The 25,994-nt window shown below is 41.0% G+C and overlaps 1 protein-coding gene across 3 annotated transcripts in view; it reads left to right on the top strand.

Moving 5' to 3' along the window:
- The window catches only part of grin2b (glutamate ionotropic receptor NMDA type subunit 2B), a 170,923-nt gene that overhangs the window by 74,525 nt on the left and 70,404 nt on the right, over window positions 1–25,994 (top strand). For 2 of the 3 annotated variants that reach the window (XM_005810901.3, XM_005810900.2), the window contains exon 5: window positions 23,853–23,996. In XM_005810901.3, the coding sequence (XP_005810958.1) occupies window positions 23,853–23,996 (144 nt within the window). Of the gene's footprint in view, window positions 1–12,520; window positions 12,587–23,852; window positions 23,997–25,994 lie in introns of those variants that run through there. The other variant, XM_023348900.1, reaches the window with a different exon arrangement.

Genomic DNA, 25,994 nt, shown 5'->3' on the forward strand with positions numbered 1-25,994 from the left:
CTGACAAGGGAAAAAGATGATGAGTAAGAATGGAATATTTTTTTCGAGGTAAAAAACGTAGCCTTTTTTTCAGGCGTGAAGGAAAAGTTGGTGACGGTTCAGGCAGATGCATATAAATGAAAGAGTCAGCAATGGCAAATGGAGCGGCGTTTCTATGAGAGGACCGAGAAAGACAGACGAGTGTCGAAAACTATGCTCACGTTCACAATCGGCTTGTTTGAGCTCGACATTGTCATAATGTTACTCACTCATGAAAAACGTACCGGGAGTGTTCATTCTTTCGTGCATGATTGGGAAATCGTCTAATCTCCATTGCAACTTCTGCAAAGTAAATGTAGCAAATTCTAAATTATTTACAATGTTAAGATATTTACCATATTGATTCTTCAAACTTAATGTTCTTATTCACTGTAAACAACAACAAATAGAGATGTATTTAAGCCTAAGCAATTATTACGGGCCCTCATGGTCTGGGGGCCCAAGCAGTGGCTTAGTTCTCATATCCCTGGGCCAGCCATGCCTTTCAATATTAGCTGTACTTTGTTGATATTTTGCTGATTTTGACAAAACACAATTTCGCAATTGTGGCATTTCCATTATATACTCAATTAAAATCACACAAATAAGTTTGTTCATGCGATAAAGTCTTTAAAAAACATTCCATGCCATAATCCTCCCACCACTTCCTGTCGTCTTCTTCGTCTTTTCCACCAGTAGTAACATCCGGTTGTTGATCATGACTGGTGTGATGTGAAAAAGTGTTTCTGTTTCAGTTTTGTGAAATATGCCAACTTCAATGCGGATGATTGAAATTGGTGTTTTAGTAAAGAAATGTGAGTTTTTTGTGTTTGTTTCAAAATTGGCATGTTTCCATTAAGAGAATTTATTTTCTTAATTCCAATTTGTGTAGTTCTATGATCAATGGAAACACAGCTATTGTGACCTTTACCTGTTTGACTATCGGTGGGCTTGGCGACCTCTAGTCGGTGTCCAGCTCTTCATTTTATATTTAACCTTTTATAACAAAACTCATCAGGATCCCCAAGCATCTCCTGAAAGAGAAAATGTTTCAGAAATATCGATACTTTTCAGTCTCTGCCCCCACTAAATGACCCGTGAACCCTAATAGCCAACCTAATTATAAAACAAACATCCTCCGGAGCCATTATGCAGGTTTCTGCCCAATTATGACTTCTGCTTTCGTCTCTCTGACCAATTATTGTGAAAACATGCTATCAGCAATCATTGTTCTGAAGTTAATGTGTTTCCTGGAAGTGAAATTAACACCTCCCACTCATTGTTTTGTAACCCACACTGAACACCTCACCTCGTCCTCAGAAGTCATCGCTGTTGGATCGCTTGTTTTCTAGTTAAATCTCCTTTTTAAACTCACCCTCTTTTCCACCCAGCTGTAACTTGCTTCTAATATCAAACAGAAAAGGTATTCAGAGCCAGAACCAGGCATACACAAACTAAGCCACGGCTTAGGACATTTACACCAGCATGGGGCAACCAAGAGCTCTTGAATACTCACACTTAATACGTATCAATCTGTTTGTTGAGATTCTCCTCATTTTGTTTCCCCAGTTAAGATTCACAATTGTTTTCTATTTTACTTTATTTCAGTTTTGTATTAACTTAGCAAATACACTAATAGATATGTACAGAAAACAAGAACAACCAATTAAACTTAAAGACGTTTTCTTGAGACTCGAAATTGAACAAAACTGTGATTTTCTTTTCATAAGTGAAACATTTTGTTTATATATGTAGCTAACGACGATACAGATGAAATATCGGTAGTGTTTTAGTAGCAGTAGGTAGAGAGCACCGAAAAATTTAACTCAAGTGAGAGTAACAGTACTTCAACATATTTTTATTCAAGTAAAAGTAAAAAGTAACCGTCCAAAAAATGACCAAAAGTATTTGGTAAGAAGGCTAGTCAAGTACAAACAAAACAATCGTTTTATATTTAAAAATGACATCATCAGACTGGCCAAATATAAAGTTATGTGGAAATTTGGATATTTTAAGGACAAAATGAAAATAATTCATAGAAGACGATTACAAACTAACAAAATCAGTCAGAAGAAAAACTTTTCAATGTCAGTGTCTATCAATATAAAAGAACAGGTGTGTCTCTGTCTTGTTTGGTTAAAACAAGCTTGTTCATCACTCAGTGAAGTTACTCACAGTGATTATACATAAATTTTATTCCTGTAAGAGTAGCAATACTTCATAGTAAAATGACTCGGGTAGAAATACAACCTATAGTCCATAGTAAAATATTCCTAAAAGTACATTTTTATCAAAAAATGTAACCCAACTCATTGGGTTCTGCTTAAGCCCCATCAAACTTGGACCCCACACAGAAAAATATTACACACTTTTTTTATCAGTATTGTTTTTGACACTGTTACCAGCTTTCCTACTTCTGTTTACATGCTGCTACGTCTCCGTTATTGCAGTTTTACTGCGTGAATCCCACGTTTCTCTACATGTTGGAACCACCTCAACTCCTTAATTCCCCTTCAAGACGAACAGAACTCCGAAATGATGGGAAAGGTGTTGAAACTGGCAGACAGAGAGCGAGTAAGAAAAGGAAGATTACAACCAAGAACCGAAGGAGAGAGGGGGAACGATTCCTGCTGCACTTATGGAGGGAATACAAGATGGGGTGTGAAAATGGAGAGAAAGGAACAAGTGGAGGAACGGAGCGATAGAGAGCAAGATTGATTATGTTCTCTTAAGTGCTTTCGGCATTATTGGAACTGTACTCTCTTCCCAAACCAGGCAATTTGAATTAACATCGCGGGGGAGAGTGATTGAGGAGGGAGAAAGAGTAGAGCGGCAGGATGGTGGGACTGGGGGAGAAGGAAGCCGGGTGGCGGGAGGACGAGAGGACGAATGGCAGGGAGAGTGAGGTTCTGGCGGGTGGACAGAGAGATGGAGAGAATAACTGGGTTCAAAAGTAGGACAAAGGGAGGCGAGGGACAAAGAGAGGAAGGAGGAGCGCACAGAGTCAAGCCAAGATGAGCCAAATTAAAAAAGTAGATATATATGAAAAACACACTTTTACTGCTTTCTAAATTCCAGCTGCGTCCTGCATAATAACTCATCTTGGAGGATGATGACTTTCGAAATTCCCCTTTAAATATTAATTCAAAACGCTGCATAGTCAGGACAAAAAAATCCATTTGCGAGAATAATAGTAATCCAATCAGAAGGGCGTGCATCGTGCAAGAAGACGGAGCGATGGTTTCTGGATAAAGAGGGCGAACGGGAATTATCAGGCGTTGGGAGGAGGACAGCTGGGGAGGCGGAGAGGGAAGATTGAGCGTGGGAAAACGGGAACAGGGTGTGTCGAGGAAGCGCGCGGCAGATAAGGAGTTGTTAGGAAGATAGCGGCAGAGAGGAGAAGAGTAATGTATGTTCGGGATGAGAATGGATGAAAACGAAGCTGCGGGAGCAAAAAGGAAGGAAGCGGAAGAACTGATTTTTTTTTGGTTTGTTTTTTTCCTGATTTGACTCTCTGGTTCCTCCTGTGTTACAGTTTCACCCATCATCGGTTTTTTCGGCTCTTTCTCCCCTTTTAAACACCTGGGCAGACAAATAAAGCAAAGCACCAAGTCACGCTTCACGCTGTACATGTGTCTCTGTAAGTGGAGGGCCTGATGGAAATGAAATGCCAGCGATGGGGCACCTGCCCCTTTAGACTAATGAGAATCCCGGTCAGGTGGTTATTTAATTTCCCTGAGAAGAAAGATGGGTGGGCGGAGCCCGGATGCTGTGCTCAGTGTGGGATTTTTCAGATTATTTGGATTATAAAAGCTTGTAAAAGTATTCAAACCCGCTTTTGTCACATCACAACCCCACATTTCAGCTCATTTATGGACTTTATGTGGTAGACCAAGACAAACTAGTGCATAATGGTAAAGGTGAAATATTCAACTCTTCTAAGTCAATACTTAAGGTGCATTCACATCAGCCCTGTTCAGTTCAGTTTAGTCAAACTGTAGTCCATTTGTCCAGAAAGTCTGGTTTGTTTGGGGAGCTGTGATTGAACTCTGATGCAAACCAAAAAAGCAAACTCTGGTCCACCTAAAACCCAAAGTCTTCGCGTGATTAAAGTGAACTCTGGTGCGATTCGACTGCATATGTGGATGCAAGCGGACCAGAGTCTGCTCCAAAAGTATGAAGCAAACTATAACGCAAGGCATTCTGGGTAAATACAACCAAAAAAACAAGAAACGTGTGAGACTAGCTCTAGCAGGAGGAAATGAAAGAAATCCTACAACTGCTAACAAACCATTTTTATTGACATTTTGCGAAGACGTAAGTTACGCCCCGTGTCTTCTTCAGAGGTTTTTGTGTCATTTCCTTCAATAGTTTTTGGTACAGCGCCACCGTAGGCGAGGAGGGGAACAGGTTTCTCAATTAGTTTGGATCGTTTGACACAATGCAGAGGGAAGGCAAATACATACAAATGTAACAAATGTTACAATACTGCTTCCCAGTGGAATTTAGTCTACCGGACTGTCAGGTGTGAAAACGCCCTTAGTGTCACGTTCCGTGTTTTTCTGTGTGTTTATTTCGAGTTTTCTGTGTCTCTGTGTCTCCGTGTTGTCCTATTCTCCCCTCGATTACTCCCAGGTGTTTCTCGTTCCCTAATTACCTCCTGTGTATTTAGTGTCACCTGTGTGTCTGTGTCTTTGTCGGGTCCTTGTCAATGTGTTCTTGTCCATGCGTGTAGCCTGTTGCTACCAGTGCTGAGCCCTAGCCTTCTGCTCAACTGTGCTGCCAGGTTTATGGACTTTTTGAATTTATTTGGGCTTATTTTCATCATTAAACTTCCATCATTCATCTCGACCTGGGTCTGTTGCCTCTGCCTCACCACCACACCCCGCACTTCATGACCCTCAGATACTGTACACACACCTGGAAGTCTTTTAATGAATTTCTCATCTAGTTTTTTCACATCTAGAGAATTACATTTTTCACTCTTCGCTGTTACAAGGTAACTCAGCACCTGAGAACATTGCTATCAACACTGATCACAGATTCTCAACTGGGTTTAGATCAGGAATTTGACTAGGCAAGTTTTGTTCCAGGATGATGCTGACATGCTTTGTAGTTGTCGTTTTGTGTTCAGGGTTCAGGTTCTCACGAAACTCTGAAAACATTCATTTCATTTATTTGATTCGGACAGTGGACATTAATCAACATTACCACAATTCATAGCAGTGTAAATATGCAGGAATCGGTAAACTAGCTAAATTTCATCCTTTGTCTTGAGATGATTAAGCAGAAAAAAACAACCTCACTTTACAATTCACAGGACAGAACACAGGACACGTATTGTTAAAAGAAGTCAAAACATAATAATACCAACAAAATAAAACATTTGCACAAGAAATAATTAACCAACAGACAAACGGTACAAAAATAGGACACATTATAAGACATTATAAGTAGCTTGCTTTCCACCAATGCTTCAGCTTCTTTTCCTTGTCTCTGATATATTCCAGTAGTATTTTGGAAACCTGCATTTCCTAGTACATAAATGCACAAAGAATTCAGTTATGATGAACAAATACAGCTGCAGTATCTTAAAATGTTTTACAACCAACTTTTATTCAGTATTTTTAATTTCGACTGACTTTTATTGCCGTTTCATTTTATAGAGTCATGATTTTTGTAAAATCCTTTTAGAGAAAATTTAGAGGGGGAACCTTTTTTTGTCGTTTGCATGGCAGACATTTATTACGGAGCAGCATGTATCATAGAATAATTTCCTAATTAGCAAATAATTAACTTGTGTAATGACCCCAGTATTGTACAGAGATGGGCTGTGTTTAATAAAACGTCAAACGTGCCGGGACAGCAGGCAGGCGGCTCCAGTTCTCCGACGCTGCTTTTTAACGACGGGTTTAATGAAATGCGTGCTGCCTGTGCGTGTTATTGTTGCTCTGTCGCCCTATTTACTGGACTGAAGCCCAGCATGCCTGCTCAGTAACTAAGCTACGCAACTTACCCTCTGCCAGTAATTGTGCAATACATTATGTCTGCTTTTAGAGTTCATACCCTGAAAGTACTCTCCGAGGCGCGCTAGCTCAGCTCTCGGGCTCGCTGTAAAAGCGCGCCCCCTCACCGCGCCTCCTCTTCCTGTGGAGGGATTTGTCTGGTGAATGCGGTCGGCCTCTCACTTTAATTCATGCTGCAGGTGCTGCTGTGCTTCACATGGTTTTCTCACCTGTGTTTCAGTTTCACGCCTTTTTGGTGTCCCCCCCCCCCCGTTACTTCCAGTTCTGCCATTTATTTCCTAAACTTTCTTTTGCCTGTTTGTGGGAGCTCAAGCACGGCTGTGATGTGATAATTCAGCGTCTCTTTGTTCCAATTAATACGGTTTGATTATGAATTCAGGTTCGATCGTGGAAAACGAAGGAAATGAGTAGCATGATGAAGCAGAAAAGGAGGACTAATTAGCAGGAAAAAGATGGCTTGAAAAAAAAAAAAGATTAGTTTAGCAGAGAAACACACGGAAAATCACTTTTTCTGGTGTTGAGAACCAAAGTTCAGGTCCGGCCTTTATGGAAGAATGGAAAGCAGCACGTCACTTTGAACTCAACAAGCAGCATCATGTTGTGGGGATGCTATTCTTCAACAAGTCAGACTTAAAGCTTCATTATGTAATTTTTATTGAAAAAAATATTTTTTGCGTATTTGTTCAAACTGTCCCTATGTTCTGACAGTGTAATACAAGACAGATAAGATGTAAAAAATAAAAAATCGAGCTCCTCTGCCTTTTCCCAGTGCTAACTAGGACCAACCAATCAGAGCCAGGAGGCGGGTCTTAGCAGTTTTATTTGTTTGTTTGTATTTCTTACATAAAACAGAGTTTATTGTGAATGCTAAGGCTAGTTAGCATGGCCACCAATGATGGCGGATAAATGGTTTTCCTTTTAACCGAAAGTTATTCTCCACCATTAGCACATTGAACAGTGCATACCCGAGGTTGATTGACAGCGCTAAGACCTTCCTCCTGTCTCTGATTGGTTGTTTTTGGTGGGGAGCGGTAAATTTCTTCAGACGGCAATAGTAGCCCAGGGAGGAGGTGAAGAAGTTTGATATTTTTACAGATCATCTGTCTCATATTATACTGTCACAACATGGTTTCAGTTTTAACAAATATGTAAGAAACATATAGTTTTTAATAAAACTTACATACTGCAGCTTTAATGATATGACAGAGCTTAATATATGGAAATTATGCAAATAAAATAACTTGTTACTTGCTATGAAAGACTTGAGACTGGGACTGAGTTTCACCTTCCAGCAGAACAATTCATACAAACATCTTAAATTGCAGAGGAATGGTTTAGATCAAATCAAAATTTTTGTCAGAATGGTCCAGTCAAAGGCCACAAGTCTTTGATGATAGGATTGACGTGCTGCTTACATCTAATTTAAATCATCAGAAACTGTTTGCAGAGAAGAATAGACAAAAAAATGAGTTTGTATATGAGCAAAACTGATAAAAACAAAGTTTTCAGAGAACGCACAGCAACATTTTTCATTTTTGTGTTTTAGACAGAGATGGAGAGCGCCACAAGCAAAAGCTCCAGATGCAGAATTCAAGTTCTAATCTATGGCACAGCATGCAGGGAAGCAAGGAGAAAAATGGATATGTCTGCCAAAAGAAAAAAAAAAAAACAGGCTTCAGAGTGTGCTCACGTGTGTGCGTGTGTGCGTGCGTGGGTGTGTGTGTGTGTTTGGCTGAAAATACAACACTGCACCTCCCATATCTTCTGCATTGAGAGGTAGATTTCAGGCGCCGGGGGTTCGCACATTTAACAAGCACAAAAGTCATACATGTGCACCACTGCGTGTAAGTGTGCACACAGACGCTCAGCGAGGGAGAGGAAGAGGAGCTCACACCTTTGCTGTGTGTATTCAGCGGCTGCTGCCGCAACCAACTGTCAGCCGCCGACAAGAGGAGAGAAGGGAAGAGGAGAGGAGATGAAGAGGGGGGATGGGAGCACGGTGTGAAATCCTAACCAGCTCGTGTGAATGTCAGAAACCATACATCAGGGCTGTTTATGCTTATTGTCAGGTTTATGCACCTAGAACATTAAATACAGACACAAGGAAAGCCAAGAGAGAGTTAAGATTCTTCTTACTCGCGAGGAGAACGGACAGAGACGTACTCAGTTACAATCTCGACCCGCTCTGAAAATACGTCCTGCCGCACCCTCTCTTTTTATTTCATTCATTCCCTAGTTACATGCACGTTGCATCTCTACGGTCACACAGCTGCAACGTGATTCAGAGTTACACAGCATATCTTCTGGAACACATGTCCATGTACGATTAAACAAAAACAAGTTATACAGCTTCGCACAATCTTTTGTGTCAAGGGCACAGGAACTTCTTCCCGAGCGATTATCTGCTGAAACCGGCTGCACCCTCTCCCTCACTCAAAACATTCATGTTGACCGCTTCCCTCAATGAGGCCTCCTTAAATATAATGATTAGTATTTATATAGGTTATTATTTTAACTCTATCACTTATGAAATCGCAGCCAAAGGGTTAACAGGTCGTTCCGTGTGTGTTTTAGTCTGCAGCTTGTCTTCTGTGTAGACCCAGGTGTCAATCAGCGGCTTCACAGAGGTGCTTGTGTTGAATATTTTACCTGACATCAGTTTAGAGGATCAAAACGCTCCTTTTGAAAGACTTTAATGCCATAACACAATCTGTGGATAAAGCGCTCATCCTCTGAGTACCGAGGGATAAAAGTACACCATTAAATTTAAAAAAAAAAAAAAATGTTTAAACCAATCCTCTTTGTGAGTTGAAGCCTTGGATCAAACAGGTACTGGGTGTTTGTTTGTAGCTGTAAACTCTATAGCTTCATATTTACTGGCCCAATTATACATTTATTTAAAGTGTTTCTGCTGTTTTACTGCCATTTTAAATACAAATGTTAAATCGATGGAGGAATTCTGCAATTGTTCTGAAGGTTAGGATTTAAAAGCTGCTCCTTTTATTATTAAATCAACAACATATTAGGCCTGTCCCAAAAACAAATTTTGCTGGATGACAAATTGTCCCAGAAATGATTGTGATAAATGACAGTAAGCTCATTTCAAGATCCTTTTGAACAAATATAAAATAATAATAATGGCTTATTAACACACGTACACCCACTCAAAGATTGTAAATAAAAGGGATTTTTTTAAAAGACATTCAAGACTGAAACCAGAAAACATTTTGAATATCCAAAACAGTAATAATTCAAATTAATTATGAAGTCTTTGTATCCAAAATTGCATTTCAAAATATAATAATTACTGAGGTTAGACAGGGAAAACTGGCAAAAGTGGCAAGTAGTGCAAACTAACTACTTCGTGTCGAATGCTTCCATCTTTTCAAAAACGTTAAAGTGGAGCATCGCTTTACCGACCAAATGAAAATGACGGCGGCCATTTTCATTTTTCATGCAATTGATTGATTTATTCCTTATTGTGGCAATGAAACATGAAACATTTTTTATATCAGTAAAATAATCTAGCAGGACTTTTTCAATCAATATTCAGAAGTTATTGGCTTATACAAGCTCCTATATCTTGCAGAAAAGCTCCCTGTAAGTTATTTTCCTTACTAAGATATTTGCACTAGAAACTAAACCAAAATAGTTGGTAAGATTTTGTGGTTTTGCAGTGTAAGCCCCCATGTGGCCACCCTTTCAGCTTTCGTGACCATTTGGTCTGATTTTTAAACCGGAACATTGACGAATTTCCGGAGAATGGAAGTGAAGTGTCTCTGCAGTATCTGTGAGGCAAAAGGTCAGTTGTTTAAACTACAGTTTTTGGTTTTGCAGGATGTTGAGAATTAATGATGAGGCTGCAGACTTACCAAAAAGGGGGAGGGGGGGAGGAACCTGTCCTGGCATTAATAATGCATGCACTTTGACATCTCTAATGGAAAGATGGAAGAACGAGTATTTACAAAACGCTCCAGAACATTACCATCTCCGCTTGCTTTCCAGAGTTATTACTGTCGGAGTCGGCTGAGCAGCATCAGAAAGAAAAGGACTAGGAGAGGATATTTGAGAGGGATTTTTCTTCTTCTCTACAACATCTCTAGACATTAACAATCCATGAAAGTGACAAACCACAGAAAATGCGCATAAAACCAAACGAGTGTCAATAACTTTTTGTTGAGTGGTTTTACTCTCCAGATGTCATTCAATCCCTGTTTTCTTTTTTCTTTGTACCTAAGCTTTTATTTTTTTCACTTCCACAGCTGCTTCCTTTTCCCTTCAGTCTACATCGTCTCTGGAAGCTGGTCTGGTTCTGTGCCGACTGTTTCCATGAACACTAAACCTTTTTACATATTCTCCATGATTACTGCGGATAGCGCGCCATAAAGCGCCTCATCCAGCGGTTTCAAATCTGTTAATCGATCCTGACATTGATTGCCGGCACCGTAGTGAGGTGACGACGACTGTGGAGAGAGAGAGCGAGACAAATGAAGAGAGATGGCACGTGAGACGGTATCTGCACATGCAAAGAACAGGATGAAATGGAAGCAGAGGGAAGAGATGAAAGCGAGAGAGAGGGAGCACATGCATGAGAGACAGGAGGAGGGCCTGTGCTGGTGTGTGTGTGAGTGTGTGCGCTCAGGGCTGTGAGAGTGAATCAAATATATGTAATTGCCAAGTTGAAGGTTGCCGGTTGCTGGTGTAATGGTTTGATGACTCTAATGGGCCTTTGTGTGCCATTTAGATATTGTTGTGGCTAAAAAGCTTTGGCAGACGCAGAGGACTCCTTCTTGCTGCAGAGAGACGACAAGCCACAGGTCTCATGTGTCTGCTACAGCGACAAGACATCTGTGTGTGTACACACACACAAATATTTCATTTTTTCCATCATGAAAATATGAAATATTATATTTTAATGATATAAAAAGATTTTTCCCACTTTTTTCAATCAAATATGACTTATTGATTGCGGCACAGGGTTTCTCCCAGTGTATTGTAAGGCTGGCGGGCCACCAGACTTTAATTGCGCCTCCACCAGGCTGAGCATTGCTTATTTATTTAAGTCTTTTTAATGTTTGCATTTTTAAGACTTTATAGTTGGTGTTCAGGTGTTTATCTTCCAATAACACATAATTATCAGGTGATATTTTCAACTTTCCTGTCAACTTTAAACAGTTTTAACTCAAAAACACTACAGGCCGCTGGATGAGTCACCCAACCACCAGGCTTAGCAAGTTTTCCTGGGGAAACCTTGACGGCAGCAGGTGGTGCACAGGTTTAAGAGGAAAGTTTAGACTTTTCTGATTGTTGTTGTTTGTTTTTGTTGTAAAAGTGCTAAATCAGCAGTTCTTCTTTGACACCGGAGGATTATGTGCTCAAACTTTTTTCACAACAAAGGATTTGGTTTAAGGAGGGAGATAATTGCAAAATCTGACTGTGTAGATCTGACTTTAAATAAACGATTCCTGATTTTGTATAATTTATCTCTACATTACTATCCCACTACTTACCCATTTGTCCATCCATACTATTAATATTAAACTAATATTAAAAGAATAAATAAAAAAGAATTAGGAAATCAGGAAATCTTTGACATTTTCATTTGAGAAAAAACTTATTGGTGAACCTTGTAAACACGCCACTGCCTGATTAAAAGCACAAACATTTTCAGCCTTAATAGAATCTGAATAAATTCTTTATCTTTAATCTCTTCTATAATTTGAACCCCCTTTTTTTTATTGGTGGACTACATGAGCAGTTACAATGTTGAGTGTACATTAGCGAGAACTTGATAGGGCTCTGATTTACTTTGGCAGGCTGAATTGCGATGGCTGACGGCAGACAGCAAGGCTCAATTACACGCCTGGGTTATTCTCTGCTGTGAATGTGCTGGTCGGTGTGCTACCGTCGGGATCCTGTGCATCAATTAACAGCAATTACATGGCAATGAAAAGCCAAGCAAAGAGAGCGAATCAGAAAACCAGCATCATAAACCAAAACTGAGACTTTAGCGTGTACCGTTGAAGCTAGCTCGCAAACATGTTCCTGCAACTGTAAATACAAGAAGGGAAGGTGTGGAAGAAAATCAATCCCCGGACTGAAAGAGGCAACCAACTTCCCTCCAGTTGTCCCAACTAACGCTAAATCTCTACTCCACCTGCTAGCAATAGCATTCCTCCATGTTAGCGTCTTTGAAAGAGTGGTGAAAAACAAGGCAGGGTGGCAGGCAGAGGACACGAGGGCTTTATGCGACGGATTTTCAAAGCCAAAACACGGTTCGTTAGACATGCAGGGAAGAGTGGAGAAAGAGGAGCATGCAAATTGGCTTATTGTCTCAGCCTTTCTCCCAACATGTTGCGTTGTGGAGACATCCCTCTGCCGCCGTCACGCATATAAAACAGATTAGAATTTGAATTTGAAGCCACACTAAATGCTCGCAGCTCTCCCAAGAGGAGGTTTGTAGCGAGAGATCGTGTTGCTCTTGCAGAGAGGGTGGTCCGCGTGAGTGAGGGAGGAGAAATCAGTGCACAGACGTTCCTCAGGTTTGCTTGTTTCCATCATTTCATTGATTCGTAGCATTTGTTAAACTTTAGAGCTTCTTCTGTTGACCTCTGGTTCCCGGTGGTGCAGGAGAGTAGAACTACATGCTCATTGTGAAGTTACGTTTGATATGAAGCTACCAGCTAAATGCGGGAAATTTAGCTAAAAGTGCAGGGCACTAAAAGAGAGAGAAATCTCAGGAGATGAAAGAGGAAGGAAGGCTGTTTTTTCCCTTTTTTTCCTCCTTCTTTGGAGAGGATTGTTCTGCAGGCGGAGAAGTTTCGCCTTTGACCAGGGGTGGCATTAAACCCTTTCAGTGTTGCTCTGAAAACATCACAGAATCCAACACCTCCAATTTTATGATCTCTGTGGATCTCCAAACTTTTTTTCCACACTTTTTCTACATCATCTACAGGAAGATGTAGAAAGGAATAATTTCTTGTTCCTAATTTCAGAAATTAGGAACAAGAATTTGTTCCTAATTTGAAACTCGTATTACATTGATTCATTACACGAGGAGTGAAATATTGTAATTTTTATTATTATGGGTAACGGATAATAGAAACTTATGTACCTGCTCCACATTGCTTGGTTACTCCATATAACCAATCAAAATCCGAGAAATCATCTCAGAAGAGAAAAATGATCCCTCACAAATAAACATTTTAAGACGGTTTTCTAATGCAGTAGAGATATTGACTACTCACAGCTACTCGACAGAAGCCAGACTGAACAGTATCATAACTATCTCCTTAATGGCTGCCACCAGATCCTCACCTTGTTTAATTTGCACCTGTGTTACGTGTTGCAGATAAACTGTAGAATTGGGTGGGATGAGACTGCCTGGATGTACAAAGATGCCAGCGTGTGTGTGTGTGTTTGTGGGACTGAATCCGTCTTTTTCTTGTCTTTATTTTTTTTTGTGGGGTGTGAATTGGTGAGAAACAGCCTCAGCACGATGATGGCTTTGTGCCTGCGACTGACGCTGCCGCTCAGGTGCCACCCGGGTCGCGCGACAGAGCCGGGAGAGGAAGACAAAAAGAAAAGGAGAGAAGGAAAAAGAAGAGGACGATGAGCTGAGATGATATGAGTAGAGGCGAAAGAGCCGAGATATAAGATTTATGGGAAAGCGAGAGCAAGAGATTGCGATCAGACGATATGACCAGAGCGCTGGAAATAGCAGTGGACGGACGCAGAGATTGGAGGGAAATAAATGGATTAATAACACCCCGGATTTGGTTGGATGTCCCTCCACCCCTCACTCCTTTGCGCAGCTCGTCTCTGTCTCTTTTTCTCTGATGCTCAGCACAAGCACCACCTTTCCCTGCCTCCTTTTCGCTTGCATCGAGGTACAAGAAGAAAGATGTCTGCCTGCATAAGCATGCTCACCTCCGTGACTCCCTGAACCACTTCATGTTCGCCTCGGGACGCTGTGGTGAACCTCAGCGTCCACATAGCTTCCACCCGAAGCTATGCAACCTATACTCCCCTTACTGCTGTGGCACTCATCTGGTCTGATTTCATTTTGGCTAGGTTCATCTGTGGACACAGGACACATCCCATATACTATGAAGCAAATGGGATGTTTTATTGGTTTGAACTGAAGAAATTATCCTTTCCCAAGTTAAATTTCTGTTTTGTTTTTGAATTAACAGGCAGGTAAAGTTTCTCCTTTAAGCTATAGCTAGTCTGGACTAGCTTTTCTGCATGCATTTCCATTGTGTGATGGAAAAGAGACCGCTCCAAAAGCAGGCAGTAGACTGAAGCGCAGGGCATTCTGGGTACATAGAACCAAAACAAACACTAGCAGGAGAATTTTCACCAAGGAATTTTTTACCGAAGACGAAGAGAAATCCTACAAACGCTAAAATCTGACACTACTTCATTCTTGTTTACATACATCAGTGTCTTCTTCAGAGGTTTTTGTGTCATTTCCTTCAATGGTTCTTTGTGCAGCGCCACCTCAGGTGAGGAGGTGAACGGTTTTCCAAAGGGTTTGAACCATTTGACACATTGTAGTGTGAAAGCGAACCGCACCAGCTGAAAATGTAACAGATGATGGTACCCAATCAAACCGAGTCTACCGAACTATCAGGTGCAACAATGTGCGGTTCACTATCCGGTCAAACATTTTTGAAAGGTACTGCCTTAAATCAAACTGACACCAAGTTTTATCAGTTGTGTAGTCGAGGCTAGCTACCTAGCTTGCTTCCAGTATGCATACCTACTTTTTGACATTTTTTCCTCAAGTAATAACCACACTTCAATCTATTCTATTAGAATTTTATGTGACAGACCAAAAATGAGCGGAAATGAACTTTCAAAATTATTTACAAATATTAATTTGAAAAGTTTGGCATATCTTCAGAGGTGACTGCATCATACAGTGGGGAGACGGTACATATTTGTCTTTTTAAATGGTTATATACTTTACATTTTACACTTTTTATAATCTTTTTTTTTTTTTTTGCATGTCAGATTGAATATTCTGATTAACAATGAACAACTGTGAACAAAATCCACACGGCACTGTCCACCCCTACATTTGGGTGCAACCATTCGATGAGCCATTAATCTGTAATATCCTGCAGAATTCACTAATCCATTAGTTATTCCATCTCGCCTAATATTCATTTAGCGTCTCTCAGCAGCAGAAACTCACACAAAACGTGAGCAGCTGTGCGTTTCACTCGCTCACCTTCCCCCGTCGAGCCTCGTTCGCCTGGTTGTACAAGGCTCAGCCAGACTCGCTCTGTGACAGACCCATTAGCGACCTACAAGGACCAGAGGACAAACAGGAGCAGCGGCACCAGACTGCCTCATTAGGTCCTCGGCTAAACTTGGAGCAGAAATGGGCCACAGAGAAACACTTGCTCGATTTTTTTTTTTTTTTTTTTGCATTTGTGCTTCAAGTTGAACCTCATCTGACACTTGATTTGATCCCCACCACTTCTCTCATTTCCGTCTTTCTAAGTTTTAACGCGTGTGACGTGTGGGGCGCGTCCCTTTGCTTTTCCGAGCTAGTTTGGGGCGGATTCAGCCCAACGCTTTAATGAAGACGTGTCCATTTTTAATTGAGACTCAAAAAGTACTTAAATAAGGTCACCGCTAATTAGATGACGCTCTGACAAATGTTCGAGCCAATTAAGCTTGTATGCGTTTGATTAAAGATAAGTAGGCTTGCTTGATAAGAGATGTGACGATGGGGCTCCAGGAGAGGGAAACAGAAGGAGACGAGGAGGCTGGGAGTGAGCTCAGGTTTAATTGAGGTAGAGATAATAATTGTGTGTGTGTGTATATGTGTGTGAAGTGCGGGGAGGGAGGAGGCTTGTTATCAATAATTTCAGCGCATGTGGTAATGGCGGCTTTATCAGAGCTGAACGTCGGCGGTGTTCGTATCATTTTCTGCCGATGAATGCCTGTGGCTGTGGTGAGTTTCTGTCTCCTTCCCACCATCTTTTCAGTTCATATATTGAAGCGAAGGCCAGCTGTTCCTTCTCTCCTCACCTCCCACTCCAGCACTCTCTTTTATCATCCCTCCATCCTCTCTCTCTCTCTTCCTCTCTATTCCACGCTGGCTGTACTCTCCATCAGGAAGTGCAGCAGCAGTCAATAGCAACACCCCCCTGTTCAAGTTCAAAGGATCCTTTATAGGCAGGACAGAAATATGCATTGCCAAAAACCCTCCCAGCGACAGACTCCATTGGCTCTACGGCTTACATTTTCTTATCTCTGTTTCTATCTCATTTCCTCTTACAGGGGACGAAAAGAAAAAAAAACCAAATGATGTGCGTACAGCTCCAGAACGTAATCCAAGATTATGTGGCAAAATCACAGTTTGAATTGCCTTGCAAAAGTATTCATGTTTCTTGACCCTCTTCACATTCACAAAGTACAATGGATGTTATTAGCATTTCTTGTGATTGACCAACACAAAGTAGTGTATAACCGTTAGGGGAGCTTTATTTTACAAATAAACATTTTAAGAAACATTTTAATTGATGCTCACATTTTCCTGTGAGCATCAATTTTTAATACTTGAGGCAACCTTGGCTTTGTCTTGTCTAGTCTTTGTCCATCCATCAGGGGCGTTTGCAATGTTGGCACATTGAGTGGGGCAGAGTTGTGGATCTCTGCAGCACCTCCAGAGTTAACGGGACCTTTTTGGCTGATTTTCTGGGTAATGGTCCTCCTGCCTGGTCTGTCATGATTGTATATTGGTAGGTTTACCGTATTGCTGTCATTTTCAGATGATGGATTGAAGCGTGCGCCATTAGATCTCCAAAGAGCATTTAGTGCATAAAACTTTTCAGCACATTGATTCCTTTCTTTACGAGTATCACAGTATGCTGAGATGCATGAGACATTTTGTTGGGGCAGTATTAAGTGTTTTCCATGCACACATTGCCATTGTACAGCACAATCAAGTAACCGTTACCTTCAGTTATTATATATCAAATGTGACTTTGTAATTTAACGCCTTGCAATTGGGCATCTATCTCTTTAAGAAATCTCTGCTCTTCTTGAAACTCCTTCTTCAGGAAGTCATCACAGCATCGATCTTCTATTAACCCTTCATCAATGTTTTTACGAGTGTTTCATTGAGAAGTAGCCCATATAATGAGCTGAGCAGAAACGCAGTTCCACCAGGCGTTTGCTAATTGCTGCTGGCTAGTCTGAAGGAGCTGAGTGGGGGAGGGCTGCTCTGTGAGGCGGTAGCTCAGAAGCTCAGAAACCGCAGCTCCGAGGAGGACCCCTATGTCCACTCAGGCATTTTGTACAGCTGAAAGGTTGCCATGGGAGATTAACGGATTTCTCAAACATGAATGTAAGAATCAAAGCAACATTCCTGGTATGTTTTGATAAAGAGAATGACATTATAACATGATGTAAAGCTAAAACAAAAAAGGAAAAAAAAGTCAGCTTTACATTAAACTGCCCCTTAAAGGTTTTTATTTGTGTGAAAAACTACCTAACCTTATATTCTTGTCCTTCTCCATTGCTTCAAGCATCATTTGTCATTTGGAGATGTCCTATTTCATTATATTGTGTGAACGTAAACTGATCGTGGCAAACGGATCACACAGACTTTAAAAACATTTTTTTTATTGATTTTTAACTTGACGCACACTGTCTGCCAGCCAGGGTCAAGTAAAAATGAAGTGCTCACTCTTTATACTTAGCCTAACCTCTCACAGCTTGACCACTATATATTGTAACCATAACATTGCTGCTCACTTTCTTGTGGCAACCGGCGCATAACCCAAAGCAATAAAACCTTCATCAGCTGAAATGACGTCCCATTCATGTCCCCTCTGATGTGACATTTAGGCACATCTGCACACAGCGCTGTAAGACGGAGGAGTGAATGTTGACCCTCGACCCGTACTGTCCCGCCTTCCCTCTCACCTTCGTTGTGTGCTCGTTGTACGGCACACTCTCCCGTTAAGCAGCTCCTCTCACAGCATTTTCCTGCCCCGTTACAAGCAGGTACGAGTGCTGAGGCTCATCCTGGTTCGTCATTCACGGCGCGTTTCGGTCATGCTGCAGCTTTTGTAGATGCGTTTGTGCACGTGCTTGCACTCCGCTGGCAGTGTGCAGATGTATATGTTTGAGACCGCTCAAATGTGCGTGCGTGTTTGTGTGGGGGGATTTTTTGTGCATATTTTAGAGGAAGAGCGCAGCAGCCAATCTGGTTCTTTCATAGCCAGTGATGTGCCCCTGTGTGTGTAATTGAAGTACCTGAGCTATCGACTTTCCCCTAGCCTTCAAGTCGAATAAGTGCTTCAGGAGTGTGTGAGTGCGCTCATTTGAAAGCTCTGGGGCAGAGACAGCAACTACAGCACACCATGGCCCATCAACCATGGACTACCCCACACACACACACGTACACGCCCACCCACCCAAAAGAACAAACACACACACCAAACTGCCTGAGTGAAGTTGCCCGCCCTCCTCCGCCACATTCTTCAAATTAAACAAAATTGGTGTCAAACATTTATGCTATTTCTATATGTGCGGCTATCATTTGAAAGATATTAAGTGTTACTCGACGTCATCAAACCTGCTGCCATCAATTATATTGATTTTGTTAATGTGGCGGAGGGCGGAAGGCAAGTTGATACCTGGTGATCTCTTTTGTAAATCTTAAAAATTATAACGGCAGAAACCAAAATTTTTGCTGCACAAACTTAGCTCAGTTGGTTGACACCATATTTTGTTTGACTTTGTGAATGTGGACTGATTGGTTGGACTTTGATGATCTCTGAAAACATTTACGAACGGTTTTTAAAATGATAGCGGCACAAATAAAAAACACAACTATTTATGTCAGTTTTGTCAATGTTATCTTGGAGAACACGCTGATCTCTGATGACCTTTGGAAACTTCTTCACAAACCACAAACCCGATTTTTTTTTTTTTTTGCTTCACCAGCGTAGCACAACTGATTAACACCACATTTTGTTTGATTTTCTAAATGTGAACTGGCTGGCTGACCTTTGATGACCTCTGGAAACATTTACTAATATCTTCAAAATTACAGTGGCACAACTAATCATTTTTGTTGCTGCACTAACGCAGCAAAATTAATTTATGCCCATTTCATTTGATTTTGTTAATGTAGTGAGAGAGGCGGATGGCAAGTTGATATGTGGCGACGTCTGGAGTTTTTTTTTTGTAAATCTTAAAAATTATAACGGCACAAACCAAATGTTTTTGCTGCGCAGTTGATTAACACCATATTTAGTGTGATTTTGTAAATGTGGGGAGGCTGGTTGACCTTTGATTAACCCTGGAAACATTGATTGATATCTTTAAAACGATAGCGGCACAAACGAAAACTTTTGCAGCACAAACGTTTGACGGCAACTTCACTCGTCAATAAGCTTGCCGTCTTTGACACAAAGTTGTGAATTATGAATGAAAACACACCTGTATTCAGGATTATAAAGCTTGCACGCGATCAATGGAGACACGGAAACCTTTCTGTCCTGCAGCACACCCAGGTTTCCCCACAGAGGAGGACACCCGCGTCCCGCTTCTGTCGTCCCGTCTGACAGCGGCTGTCCTCCGCGGTCGGGCAGCTCGGGCAAAGTCGCCTTCCCTCTCTGTGTAAACGCCTGGCCGACTGCCTGACACCCACACACACACACACACACACACACACACACACACACACACACACACACGCCCTCCAGCGACTCCTGGCTCTCTGCCGCTCGCCCCGCTCCATGCAGGGCCACAGCCATCTGCCGGCACGGCCCCCCTTTCTCCTCCATTCATCCCATTGTCACCACATTGTCCTCTGCTCCTGTCCCTCTGGAGGCTTCACATCTCTGCCGCCACCCCCTTTTTTTTGGACATTTCTATCTTTTTATTCTTGCTTTAGTTTATTTGCTCTCTCTCTTTTTATTGCTTCCACCGAGCATCCACTCTGCCGCATCATGTGGCGTAGTCTCGTATTGTTTTCCGTGTACAGTAGCCAGCGCTGACGTCAGGAGGCGGCCCGATTAAAGCCGTCCTGGCCGCCTTCCTGCGTCTGGCCGGGCGGCTCTCTGGCCTTTCTGCCCCTCTGGGAGTTTTAATACTCGCTAATCGATCACTTTGTGCCAGCAGAGGTGATAATGTGGCCAAAGCCTAATTGGTGTAGCTGTAAATGAAGAGTAGCGTTTTGCAGGACTTAATTTCAGTCGACTGACTCACAGCCTCGTCCTCAGGGTTCCTGTGCAGTTTTGAGGAAAGACTGGAATTGATTCCTTCCTTACTATTGGCATCCTTCCTTCTTTTCATTCTTCAATCCTTCTTCTCGTCCTTACTTCCTGTCTTCCTTTATCCTTTTTTCCTTGCTGATATACTTGCTCTTGTCCTTCCCTTCCTGTATCCCTGTCTTTTCTATTTCAGTTTTATCAAATTGTGTCCGTATTTGTTATTTTCTTTTTCTCCTGTATACTTTTTTCCTTTTTCTTTCCTTCCTTCTTTGGTCAGTCCTTGTATTCTCCTCTCCTTCCTTCCTTTCCTCCTTCCGGTTTTCTGTTTTTGCGGCTCTTCTCGTAGCGTGCGCTCCTCCCCAGCCTAATATAAATTTCTCAGACCTCTGGTCTCAGTGTGTTAGGCGCCGCTTTAATACCGCTCTTATGAAGAGAGATACGGCGAGAGGAACTCAGGGGAATCGGCGAGGCGGGGGTGCGTGGCGACGAGGGCGCTCTGTGGAGTATAAAAGGGAGGGGGGAACGGGCGTGCGGCGCGAGTCTGGAAATTCAATTATAAGTGTGCCCTGTCCGTGATTCCAGTGGTATTAATGGGTACGGCAGAGCGGGAAAAGAGATAGAGATGGATGAAAAATGAGGGGAGGGAGAGGGGAAGGAGGATGAACAGAGAGAAATGGAGGAATGCATTGAAGTGAAAATGGGAAGATGATGCAAGGTCAGTGCTTGTGTGTCATTATATCTTCATCTTAAGAAAGCTGCCAGTGAAGCAAGCTGCCAGATAAAACACAGTCACCTTATTATGAGATTGTGTATTCTTATTTAAACGTTTAAACTACCTGACTTGAAACTACATTGAATGAAATATGTCAAAGCCCTGATAAGAGTGAATCCGAGTCGACGTAAATCTACCTCTGTGATCAGGGAGGTCCAGGTTAGAGAGATATGTCAGAGCTTTTACAGTGGAAATATGTTATGAAGAGATGACCAGACCTGTTTTAGATAACCCTCACCATTTCTTCACTATAATCAAACAGTGATTACTTCCTTAGATAAGGCTTATTCAATGTAGCTTTAAAAGCAAAGGAGGCTAATACCATTTTACAAACCCTTTAAATGACTTAAAGTCTGTGAAAATGACCACATTTCATATTTGAAGCGCTTGTTGTAAAATGGGGAGTGTGAACCATTAGGGGTTGTGCTTCGTTTTTCCACATACTTCTTCAGTTTCGGTGGAATTTGCTCTTGATGTTAGATTTGAATAATTTAAAACCCAGATTAGCAGATTATGTACTTTTAATTTACCATGTCTGTACATAAACCATTAAATACATTTAAAGAAATTGTTTGAAGGGCACACATCATCATTTTTACAACCTTTTCTTTAAAATTTTATTTGTGCTTGTAGCTCCAGATAGTAATATTCATTTTCAAGTTGTGTGGGAAAAGCTTCCAGCTCAAATCAAATGTTTGCTCAGAGACGGAAAAAAGTCAGGAGAGTTGGTGCCCGAGACCTAAAAAACCGGCACCCTACCTAGAAGTTAAAGCACTGTTTGGTAAGTCCGGTTGGATTGTGATTCCACAACAGTAAATACACAGCAGACAGGCACATGTAGCAGTTCCCTCTTTTTGTCCAAAGAACCGGAAGGCTACTTCATATTATTTAGCACGCACAGTTTTATAACACATAGCATTAGTAAATGGAAGCTGCTGAAAGTCTCATACTATTTTACTTGTTGCAGTTTTGTTGTATTATTCATTTATGTAGCTGTCAGAACATTGTGGTGGGGACAAGGTCTGCCATAGCATTTAATTCCTGTGTCCATCTATACTTAGTTCTCTTCAAGCTCCATTTGTGGTGATTGGAAGGAAAGTCATTCATTTGGCTCAGGCACTGAGAAAAATAGAGGAATATTTGGAGAGGACAATAATGTGAGCCACAGAGGTTTAAAAGACTTCAGAAGACAAAGCTTTTTTTTTTTTTGCTTGGAAACTTTATGCTCACAAACAAGACCCATTCTTACCTCAATAGTTTGGCAGCTAACAGTGTTACATGTGGGGCATGAACTGAGTTATGCCCTCATCTCTCAGAACTGGGTCGTTCCTTATCTATTATTTTAAAAAATGTAGTTGCTTCAAAACTCTGAAGCAAAACTATGTTTTGGTGGGTGTGGAGAAAAATGTCCTTCTGACTTAGTTACTTTCATAAACCTCTTTTTCTTGGCTGGAGGATATTTGGATAAAGTAAGAACGCTCACTCAATGGTTTTCTGTGTTCTGAGAACACATCCACTGGACATATTCCTGCTAGAAAGTTGTTGTTTTTTTCTCAAAAAAATAATTTATTTTCTGGTCATAGCAGTTCTTTGAGTGAAGATCTTTCATGCCAAGAAAGTGTTTAAAAATGACTCAGCCGCTTATAAATCAGAAGAATTTCTGATTGCAGTTAATGTGTCCCACTGTTTTTTACTTTTAATGTAAATCTGAAACATTTGTTTATAAAGAATGCACTTCATGCTGGACTCTTCTTTATTCAGCCAGTGACACGTTCCTCTCTAGTGGTGCCTGGTGTTTAGGAGGGGAACTGCAGTGACAGGTGAATCAGTCACTGCAGTTCGCGTTGAGCATTTGATTCTGAAGGCACCTCAAAGACGGTTCATTGCCTCATTCGAATGCACAAAACAATGAAAAAGCTCGTTCACGTGAATTGGCCCGTTTGCAGCATGGCTTTCCAGGAAAATGAACATGCTACTGTACATCGAGTTTGACTCTTAACACAGCGACTCACATACACAACAGCCACCTGATGATGCAGAACTGCTGGACCGCGTCTAGACTAGTAGTTCTCACCTCCTCCTCTTCTTCTGTCTGGCTCAGCGATCTGGTGCCAACACCAATCGCAATGCGCAGGCTTGAAAAGAAGTGTTTAAGAAATGTTTGCTGAAGAGTCTGTTAGGTGGCACCGCTTATTTATTTGGTGCCTGTTCTCTATCTGTCAAACTGAGATTTAACACTTCCTGGGTGAGGGGATGCGGCCTGTGAACGTTTTGAATTTCCTTTGCAGTTTCTGCCGTGTTTGCTCATTCACTTTCTCGAAGCTCGCATCTTTTTTCCCGGCTAGAGGATATTTGGGTGAGGTAAAATCGCTCACTCGACGTGTGCGATTTCTAATATATTATCTAATCTAACATTAAACAGACTTGTTGGTTGTAATAAAACAAACTGATGAAAGCGGCTGACAAGATTAAAGACGGCAGCTTTGAGTCCACAGAATTTGTTCCAGCCACAAACTCATTAAAGGCGTCATAAAGGGAACTGATGAAAATCATGACCGGTATCATTACAAGTCCACAGGAGTCCTCTTGTCGCTCTCCTCAGTGAGCCAGAGAAGAAAGGCGGCTAAATTAATGTTCGCTCCAATAATGTTACAAAACCCGCCACTGTCCTTTAAGTCGTGGCCGTTCTCCTCTGTGTGCAATGCCAGCTAAATTAAAGTCCAGGCCAGTGTCGTACGCCGTTGCATAACCGTTTTCACTCTGTCTTTGTTTTTCTGTTATTGCCAGGACGACAACTCCATGTTCTTTCAGTTTGGCCCCTCTATCGAGCAGCAGGCTTCTGTCATCCTGAACATCATGGAGGAGTACGACTGGTACATCTTCTCCATCGTCACAACATACTACCCCGGCTACCAGGACTTCGTCACCAAGGTAAGGCCGAGGATCATGAATGTACAGTATTAACACCCCCTTGACCTTTTTATCACTTTGTCTAATATATAACGAGCTTCAAAGTATGTTATCGAGACGATACGTCACATGTGTCAAACTCAAGGCCCAGTGGTCAAATTTGGTCCGTCATCGCTTTTTCTGTGGCCTTCCATATTCCAGATGCTAAATTACTTCAACCAATCACTCAGGTTCTTTGCGATTCCCTGGAAATTCACAGCAAATAAACAGATCCTCTCATTTTTTCAAGCTATTTGTGAGCTAACTTTGAGTTTATTGAAAAATATAACCAAAAACGGTCAAAAACATTGGGTTTAGGTGACTCACTCCCACCTGCAGGTAGCAGTACTTCTTACTTTTACGACACATTTTCCTCATCCTTGCTTGAGGTCCAGCTACAGTTTGTGATCGATATGGTGAGTAACAAACAAAAAAAAAAATCACATTTTACAATATACATAAGTGCAAATATTGCAAACTTCCTTACAAATTTTTCTAAGTTAGCACCACAAAATCTGCAATTTTGACTGTAAAATAGATTCACCAAAAAAGTTACAAAATTCTGGAGGGACAGTAAAATATAATTTAATTAATAAAACAAAGTAAAACATCGTCATTTTGGTTCTTTTGTCCCTTTTCAAATCTCATTTTGCACCTAAAACTTGTCATTTTGTGCCTCCCTACTTCTACTTGCTACACATAAATGACTTTTCATGAAATATGGATGATTAGAATAGTCCTAAAATTTCATGTGGATTCTAATGTCATTGCATGTAATTATTTTAAATGCTGTTTATTTCGGCTCTGATCTGGTCCAGCTCACTCGTATGAAATATGGTGAATTAAAACACCTAATCAAACTGAAGGAACCACCCAGGGAGATTCTGCTGGCAGATATTATTTATTGGAGTTTATTATAACCATATTTCCTTACTGCAGACTGAGTAGATTATAGAAAATGAAAGAAAAACGTCGGTCGACCAAAAACTATAGATTTTCTTCCTTCCACTTTTCAATTATGCGCTACTTTGTTTTGATCATTTACACAAAACGTTTGTTGTTTGTTCTGTGACAAAATGTGAAAAAGGTCAAAGCTTTTGCGACGTATGCCCAGATTTTCTTTAAAAATAAAAAAATCTTCAAAGCAGCCAGATGTTTGTTTGGCGCCTGTCAGCTGGTCTCAAGTGATTGTCACCTGGAAACTTTTCAACCCTCATGTTTGCCTTATAGACATTTAATTAGCATCATTTCTCACTTTCTTAATGCATCCAACACATTTCTTACTGTGGCTTCAAAGTGTTGACATGCAATAAATCCACCAGCTTAAAAATGAGTCATTACCAAAATGATGTCTCAAAGTAACAAGAAGTTTACAAACACAAAATAAGAAAACTATCTAAATTTTCCCCCCACACAGTCAGAAGTTAAATCAGATGAAACTTTTCTTTTGAGCTTTCTCTCATTCCTTAAAGAGATAGTAATCATTCTGCATTTAAACTCCTCATTTTGAAGGCATTAATAATGAAATCTCATTATTGTCGCATTTATAAAATTGAAATAATTTTGGTAATCCTAACCAACCTAAAACGAGAGAAGTTTGTTCTGATTTAACTTCAGACAGTGGTGTGGGTGTTTTTTTTTTTGTTTGGTCTTCAACTATAAGACATAAAACCAATCCAGGAACGAATTACAAAAATGTAATACTGTAACTATTTTCTACTTTCATATAAGTAGAAAATAACTTCTGCCAAAACAAATATTTTTGACCACTGTTCAAGTTATATTCAGCTTTGACTGTTCTGAGGATACTGAGTGGTTCAGGAATCATATCGGTGCCAACAACGTGAAAGATTTTTTGTTTTTTTCACAACCTGAATTTTAAAACACACAAAAGTTTGATGATGTCACATTTGGGATTTTTTTTTCTTCAGGCTGAAACTGGAGTCACGTTTTCCTCAGATAATTTAGCAGCAACTGAAT

The sequence above is a fragment of the Xiphophorus maculatus genome, chromosome 16 (assembly GCF_002775205.1).
Source record: "Xiphophorus maculatus strain JP 163 A chromosome 16, X_maculatus-5.0-male, whole genome shotgun sequence".
Taxonomy (NCBI): Eukaryota; Metazoa; Chordata; class Actinopteri; order Cyprinodontiformes; family Poeciliidae; genus Xiphophorus; species Xiphophorus maculatus.